The sequence below is a fragment of the Micropterus salmoides genome, unplaced genomic scaffold, assembly GCF_014851395.1.
Source record: "Micropterus salmoides isolate LMB-PRFRI ecotype aquatic unplaced genomic scaffold, ASM1485139v1 Ms_hic_scaffold_591, whole genome shotgun sequence".
Taxonomy (NCBI): Eukaryota; Metazoa; Chordata; class Actinopteri; order Centrarchiformes; family Centrarchidae; genus Micropterus; species Micropterus salmoides.
Window position 1 is genome coordinate 22,501 of NW_024044339.1, and position 8,934 is coordinate 31,434.

Consider the following 8,934-nt stretch of genomic DNA (forward strand, 5'->3'; position numbering starts at 1 on the left):
TGCATGTATGACATCATCTATCTTTCAATACTGTGTGTGTAATATGCAATTAGCCTACTTAGACAGGTCTGCTGGGTTTAAATAATTATGGTCCATGGAATAATTAATTGAGAGGGAAAAAGCACACAACTTCCTCCTTCTGGAAGACCTGATGACACTCGTTGCTGCAGTGGATACCAATCACTGGGCTGAGAGGAGTGGATGTGCACATAGCTTTGAACCAGTGCTGGCTGGCTCACGGTTATCATCCACACTAAATCCAAAATAATCCCAAAACAGGGGCAGAGGCATTTTTCTTGTTTACTAGTCCTGTAACTAGGGCTACAGCTAACGATTTCAGTAATCGAGTATTCTACAGATTATTTCATCGATGCATCATTTAAGAAGTATCCCCACCACCACACCCCCCCTTGCCCCCACCTGATTCCGGGATCAGCTGTGTAAGTTAACTCATGACTGCGACGTTATAACCCAAATTCACGGCCCAACCAGGAGAACAACAACACACATGTATACATTTATAGCTGAGATTGCGGCTTACTTTTGCTAGCCTTCAACTGAACAATCAATCATGATTTTAGTTAAATGCTAAAGTTTCCGTTAATGTTACCATGTCTGTGGTCTGCTCCGTGGACATGTTGCTACGGTGGACAGACTGTAACATTCCACAGTTGTTGTTTTCTTTTAGCTTGAAATAAATGGATAAATGGACAATTTAAATGGATTAAATGAAGAATCTATGCAAAATATTTGAGTCAATGCTTTTTAGTAATCGATTTAATCGATAAATCGTTTCAGCCCTACCAATAACATTACACCACCACTCATCACTATCTAGTAGCTACTTTTTGTGCAAGGTGTGTGTGATTGAGCAGGAGAGAGCACGCGGCAGAGAGAATGCAGTGATGCAACAATACAAAATTGACTTTTATTAATTTATTTGTCCAATTTAATATCTCGTTGCTCATCGCCTTCATGTCTTCGGTCATTGCTCAGCCCAGTGCATATCCTCCCAAGGTAGCTAACGAGTTTGGAAACCCAACAAATGCTGTTCTGGCCCTCTCCACAGCTGCAGCAGTGGCACAGACTCTGCTCATGGTGTGGATGACCATGCTGCAGCGCAACTTGTGTCCCAGCTTCCCAAGCAGATCAGAAAAGGACTGCTTCAGCACAACCATTTGCGTCTGGCTTCACACACTTTCTCCAAATATGTGGAAACGGCCTTGGAGACATTGAGCAGAAGAGGCATCAGGGTTTTATTCCTTCTGGACGATCTGATCATGATGGCATCCTCCGGAAAGAGCGCAGGACTTCACACGGTGGGGCTTGTGAAACACCTGTTGCTGCTAGGATTTGTCATAAACAAGTGAAAGAGCTCTGCCCTTTCCTCCCAGTCAATAATTTATCTGGGAGTGCATCTGGACTCATCCAGCATGAGTGTGACGCTATCTCCAGCCAGGCTAGAAGCGTACAACTCTCTCCAGCTGTGCATCATGCCTCACAAAGTGGTGACAGCTCTGTCTGTGATTAGCCTGCTGAACATGATGCCAGCTAGTCATGTAGTCCCTTAGGATCTTCTCGACATGAGAAAAACCCAGAAATGGTTCGGCTGCCTCTGCTTCGACCAAATATGTCACAGTAGACGCAGTCAGACTGGTTATCCCCTCGGGAGAGCTACGTCACACATATCTGACACAATTGCATGTCTCCTTGAATGGGGAAGAATGTGTCAGTCTCAAGTTGCTGGAGGAAAGTGGCCAGAGGATTCATTTCTCCACATAAACTGCCTGAAGAGGTCTACAGTGCTGAAAGTGTTAAAACACGTGGTGGTGAGGACAGACAACCGGACAGCTGCTGCTTATATAAATTGCTTGAACTGAGCCGCATATCTGATGTCACATGTCAAAACGAGTAGAGGCTGAATCCCACACTAATTCAAATGTTGTATAGCAGTATTTTATATGATTAAAGTTGACAATGGCATGCTTAAATTGCCGTGCTAGAATCTACTAATGTTATCATTAGCTCTGATAGGGCTGTGTGTAAAGCTCTTTTTTTTTTTTCCCCAACATGTAGTCTATTAAGATAAACACATAAAAAGAGTAACTTCTTATTGTATACCGGTATACTAAAAGTGCTGCATCAGAAATACTGTTTATTTATTTTTAACAGCAGTAAGTACTGTAATACAGAGTAGAAAAAATATCTTCATTAGAAACAAAGAGCAAAGAATTACGGTGGCTCCCAGGGCTCAATGAGGAATATTTTTTTGAGGACGATGAATTTTTTTTTCAGGACTACTTTGCGTTACCTCGCAATGTGTTTTGCATTCCCTCGCAATACTTTGTGTTACCTCGCAATATGTTTTGCGTTCCCTCTCAATACCTGTCTTCTTCCGTTAGCCTACTTCTGAGCCATATGCTCAGCTGCTCTCAGCGCAACACTCCAGCTTATTGAATTTTACTTTGAACGGAGAATTTCCTATGTTGATATAGTAGCCTGCTACTGCTCAATAGGCATATTTATGTAGGCTTTAATCAAAAAGGACCAGGCACCACGGTGGGTGATCGTTCCAGAGGAGTTGGAAGACAGCCGGGATAGAGCCATGCTGGCCCAGCTTGGACGTAAGGCTGCTCCCAGTAAATGTCCGGTCTGGAGGAGATGGGACTCATGCTGCCAAACACCGGAAAATTGAAGACTGTTAAGCCGACATCTTTACGCAGACCTGCCCCCATCAATGTCCTGGAGCATGCAGCGGGCACACAGTGTTCTGTCAGAGCGCAAGGCCCTGCCAAGATGAGAGGAAGCGGATTCTGTGTTTACATCAGTGATGCTTGGTGCTTAAACAGTCAAAGTGGATGGACACTGTTTCCTACATGTCAGACTTCATATGGAGGCTACATATCTCACATTATGCAATCCTTTCCACTCACTAGGCTAAATGTTCATGCTGCTACGGCACTTCCACACTGTTTACATAGCCGACTGTTATTAGGCTGCTCCCGCTACTGGCTTATATTTCAGAAGCTTGTAGCCATCAGGGCTCCGCTAATGTTAAGTAGCCTACTTCTGATGCAGCTATTATTTAAATAGGTTAGAAATAGGCTATACAGGTGAACATACTTCAGATTTGGGGTTGCACTATTAGGCTACGCACTTTGTAATGCTCCAGCCCTGCATGCCATTCTCACTCCCCTGACAGTATACAGATCAGCTGTCTCGTCTAGTGTCATACTGTAAATTACCGTCGTATTTGTGCGGGCCTGACTAATAGTGAAAAGCTCATAAAATAACCTCCTGAAGATGCATTAAAAATCACAAATGATTCAAAGTAACTTTGGTTTAATGACTGCTGCATTAAACAATAAATGCCATTCTTTCTTTTGGCTGGCCAGCATGTCTATTTTTTGTTTTGTGTCTTGTAAGTTGAATAGGCTATTGTGACTTTGTTTTTAGCACATTGGACCGCGAGAAATGGCATTTCGTTATTCGGTATGTGGATCAAGACCTTGCAACTCACATTATGCAATACTGTCCACTCACTAGCCTATAGGCTAAATGTTCATGCTGCTACGGCAAGGTATTGCGAGGGAACGCAAAACATATTGCGAGGTAATGCAGAAGTAGTCTTCAAAAAAAATTCATAGTCCTCAAAAAATATATTCCTCACTGAGCCCTTGGAGCCACCGTAAAGAATAACTTATTTAGTCTAAGAAAAAATCCACAATTAAGGCAACAGGATTAAAATTTTATGAAGGCCTCTCAGTTTTGGACACTTTGGATTGTTTGTTATGCATCTGCATTTCCTCAGAGCTTTCTGACTGGATTTATATTTATCATCATGAAGCTCTTGTAGCTCTGAGTAACTGAATACGTCCACCTGAAACCAGTATACAGGTCTTTATTTTCCATATTATTCCCATACAAACGCATCTCCTACTTTCATACATGGCATGATTACTTTTACAAAAATAGAATTAACTCTGGAAAGGTAGTGATTTGACGATATGATCTGACACAAGGGCAGCCCTGCTAGTAGTAACATGTTGTCCCTTAATCATAAAGACATCTGTAATTTTACAGCATTTAAGGGCACTTTCCTTTTTCTCTTGTTCTCCTGTGCATTTTTTCTCTCCACACTGGCTGGCCACACACACTCATGCACTGGTTGACCGCTGTGTTGGTGGTCCAGTGGTCAGTCAGCAAGTTTAATCTCCACGTCAGCGTCTTCTTGTTTACTGTGTTGTCAGTCAAGGTAGGCTTAACAAATGGACCAATGAGCAAACACTATGTGCAGGTAGTACTCAAGGGAGTTGTAGTGTCATAGTGTCAAATTGCAATTTGTTTGTTATTTCAGTGCCTTTTGAAAAAAAGACTACAATTTTTTTCGTGTGTTAATGTGCCCTGAACTTAGGGGCGTAAACATCCCAGATGTTACATAAAATCTAGCATTCGCCTGTTTTTCGGGGGTATTTTGGATGCGTGAGATTTACATATGAAGGAGGAAACAATAGAGACTGAGGCTCACGATATGTCCGTTACATGCACTTAATTCTTTTTTATTCAAATATGCTAAGGAAAATACATTTTACATTTACATTTTACGCTACCTTTAAGTCTTTAGAATATGGTGTGTAAGCCAGGACATCTCTGCAGCATGACGATATTTTATTTTAAATGGTAATTGACACACATATCAACTTTAACAAATATTATACCTCCTGCCATTTGAAAATTGCAGTAGGCCATGTTGAGCTTTTCATAAAATTTCTATTAATTGTTAAACCCTACTGCAGATGATTTATAATGAAAATAATTGTTAGTTGCGATCCAACTCCTAATAGCCAAGCTTCACAACAAAGAAATCAAGTAACACCATGGGGAAAAAACAAATGGAGATCTCCATCTGCAGCTTCAGTTTGGGCACATTATATTTATTTCTTATTCTGGATTCTTTTGTGGGAATAAAAATGGCAACAACAGTGGATGAGTCTCTTCTTCTCAGGCTGAACCAAAGACTATAAAGCAAGCCTCCACTTTTCTCCAGAGGACTTCCTTCCTGGATGATCTGTGCTCATCATAAAATTCTGCCTCTCCATCAGTAGTCACCACCACATCCTCTCTCTCCGCTTTATTTGAGAAAGTCGAGTGGGTCAAGTTTCACTGGTGCTTTGCCCTGCAAGCCATTGACAGCACAAGAGTTTTTATGCCAATAGAGAGTCTCAATAAACAACAGAAATCAAGGCTCTTTCCTCACTCTCATCTGTCTGTAAAAAGACCAGCTGGGGACTTGTCCCATCATTTGCTGTCTCACGGATGTCATAAAACCAATAAGCCATAACCATTCAACTGAGTCTTACAGTGAAACCTTTGTATTTGTATTTTTGTTTTGATGGTGAAGAAGAAGGAGCCCCACATCTTACTGGTAGAAAGTAGTGCTAAAACGATTACTTGTTAAATAGATTTTAAGTAAATTAACAATCTGCGGTCGTTGGTCGGACAAAAATGTATAATGAAGACATCAACTTAATTAATTGTGACATAACAAATGTATAATCAATTAATCAAGAAAATTATTGAAAGATTAATCACATCATAATGAAATAATCACTATTTGCAGCCCTGGAAGAAAGACAAACTCTACTCTAAACTTATCTAAAAGAGTTAATAGCCCAGGACATATTATATGTCATTACCATAAGAAGTAACCGGTCAACTGAAAAATTACCAGACAGTAAGCACTTGGCTGGTAGCTGAACTTAATTTCCTGCCAGTACACGAAGTACTGAACTTATTAGTGAATCAGAATCTGAGAGGATTTTGTTGATGACATGTGTGAGCAATCTTTTACTTTTTTTAAGTGTCTTATGAACATGTTGCCAGGACAGGATTACTGCTCAGCTGTCATGGAGACGATGTCATATATCTAAAAATAAGTCCCAGAATAGAGAGGTTTAGGTCACCAAGAACTGGAAGCAAGAGGATTGTTGCCTCTTGTGACAGGATTTGCTTTACCAAAATCCCTTTTCTACTGGAGGGGCAACTTCCCCAGTCTGGGTCACGTAGTATCTGTGTTCAACTGCCTTATTAACACTGTCACATTTGGAGGCTTAGTGGCAGCCTGTTTGCTGTTCTCTTCTATCCATCCAGACATTGATTAGACTTTTTGTTGTGTCAAAAAGGATTTGACATATCTGGTGTGTGTATACGTCTTCATCAATGCAAAAAACAACAACAAAAAACCCCCCAGATTCTTTCATCTAGTTTTTTTCTGGTAAGTTGCTGGTTAACATTGGATAGATGAACAGACGGAAGTCACAATGAGTACTGAGGGAGAAGGTGGGTAATGGTAGAAGATAGAGTTGCCAAGGAGGGAAAGTGAAAAGGCGGGGAGGTCACTGAGGGTGCAATCACACCCTCTTGAAAGACAAAACACATCTGACAGTAATGAGTCTCAGCTGCAGTGATGTGGCCGTGCCAACTTGACATCACATTAGGTGCCCTCTCCCATGCCACTACCACAACCCTTCTTTTCGTCAATGAGCAGTGTCTGCTCAGCTCAAATTCCTCGGTCTTGTCTCACCTCAATTTGTCCACCTGTTAAAGCCCTCTACTTTCTAAATGTGAGCAAGGTCAGTTCACTCTAAAGCAAACCGCCAATCTTACCCCACTCAGAAGTGCTGAGACGAATATGGTGTGGATGGATTTTTTAGGATGGAGGCTAGATATCTAATAATGCTGGAGATGATTGACTCCTCCCAGGATAAGAGAGGAAGGACGGAAGGATGAAGTTGAAAGCTCTAGAGGATTGGCACACTATTTCTGGAAGGCCTGAGTATTGCAAGATGGGGGAGCATGACATTTGTTTTGATTTGTGTGGAAATGAATGCGCCAGTTCCTTGCTTGGCTCCAATTGGACATTAATATCAGATTCACATAATGGTTTTTCTGTTTTCTTCTTCTTCTTGTGGTAAGGGGTAAATTATGCAGCTGACTTATTCATGCCAGGTTTGTCTTGGCAGGAGGGGTTTGCTATTCTTTGCACCAACAAGTAATATTAAAATTTCCATTTGGAGCAATAATTAAGCCATAAACCCTGTCATACCCACTGACTTGATGTGTTCCAGTGGTTCATTCCCTCAAGGCTTAAAATCTGAGAGCCCAGAGATTAAAAACACTAAGAGACACACACTTTACTAATTGAGTTTGTGGCAGAAAAAGTCAAAGCCGTGTTTCTGAGTGCCTATGAGTGTGAGTATGTGTGGGCATGCACTTGTCTGCATATGCATCTATGCATGCACATATTTATTTGCATATTTATTCATGCTGTTTGTGCATTTCGCTGAATTATCACAAGCATTTGTAGGGCCATTCATGCTCTAGTGGCCATCAAAGCTCAGAGAAGTGTTTGTGAATATTTAAGATTCTGTCTCCTTTGTTTGTTGTGGCAGTGTGTGTGTGTGTGTGTGTGTGTGGTTGTGTGTGTGTGTGTGTGGGGGGGGGGGGGGCGTGTTCAAATAATTAAGCCCTGGGGACTATCAATCAAAAGATGGTTCAGGCAACACACCCCGCTGGCGATGAGAGAGAGAGAGAGCAGTATTAAAATGCTGTCTTTAAAAAACGCAAGCAAAATAACGGCTCGTACACAAGAAAATGTGCAATGCCATGTAGTTATGGATATATTCAAATGTACAATATACCCAACACATGTATATGTTGTAGACCACAAGAGGGCTTCACTGACGTCTGTAAGAAACTTCTGGTTTTGTTTAACAGCCTGTAAAATGAGCCCAGAGCGCAGGTTCAGCAGCTGTCGAGAAAAAATTTTTTTTCTTTTGAGTAAATAGACTATTACAAACCGCCTGCCCTCTTAGTGGCAACCAACTTCATGAGAGGGATGTCAACAGGGTTACCCACGCTGCGACACAGAAACTTCTTGAACTGTCCACACCTAAAGGAGTCTTGGAGAGGTACACATCACCATGTGAGAGATTTTAGAGAACCAGCACCGCATCGCTTCACAGTGATGTGATTCAACAGTGGCAGCGAGGCTTGATTTTCCACCGATAAAAGACAGACTGTGCTGATGTGAAATGACACGCTGGTTTAAATGGAGCAACAAACCACCAACATCATCACTGAGCCTTTTAAACGACAAACTGCCAAATATCAAAAAACTAGCATTTGTCTGCAAATGGACCGGGACAGAAAGAAACGTTTGTGCCAAAAAAACAAAACGAAAGAAAAATCAATGTAAAATTGCCGTTTTGCTTCTCTCACAGGTCGATCCGTGTTGTTACAAACCATGTTCAAACCTTTGTCTGAATTGCTGTCTCAGCTCTTGTCGCCACCTCTGATGGAGGTCTGAATTGTTTTGACAGCCTACTCAAAATTTTCAAGTGAAGCTAATTACTTCGCGTCTAGTTTTGGTTGAAAATATTTTGTGCAGCTGAAAATAAACACTTCAAATGTGCATAATTAACACACTTACAACAATTGTTAAACTGTGTGTGTATATATATATATGAATTGTACATTTGAATGTTGCTGCTATGTGTTCTGCATCTGCATTCACCACCCTTAGTAACTAAAACAGGAAGTACAATTACACAATTAACAGAAAAAAAAAACAATAGACCTGAATATATAAACCTTTGTGTTCCAACAGGGACATCCTGAAGGAAACTCTGGATGCTGATGAAGAGTATCACAGAGACAAGTGGACCATGTTTGGGAATGAGGCTGAGAAGGTAGAGTTGGATGTGATCAGGAACCAGCATCTGTTACGCACACGCGTTGACAGAAGGGCCCTTCGCAATCAGGTACAAGTCAAGTTAAGTGACCTATAAAAGGACTGCCTTGTATTCAGCTTTGTTAACACTTGTTAATCATGTTCTCAGCCACGCAACATCAAGGTTTGAGAGTTAGCAGTTT

General features: G+C 41.3%; 1 protein-coding gene across 1 annotated transcript in view; it reads left to right on the forward strand.

Moving 5' to 3' along the window:
• LOC119889684 (myomesin-3-like) overlaps positions 1–8,822 on the forward strand; it is a gene marked incomplete at its 3' end in the record, with an annotated part of 22,405 nt that extends 13,583 nt beyond the window's left edge. Inside the window, exon 4 of the mRNA XM_038700469.1 lies at positions 8,669–8,822. Coding sequence (XP_038556397.1) covers positions 8,669–8,822 — 154 coding nt within the window. The remainder of the gene's footprint in view (positions 1–8,668) is intronic.
• Positions 8,823–8,934: the final 112 nt, after the last annotated feature.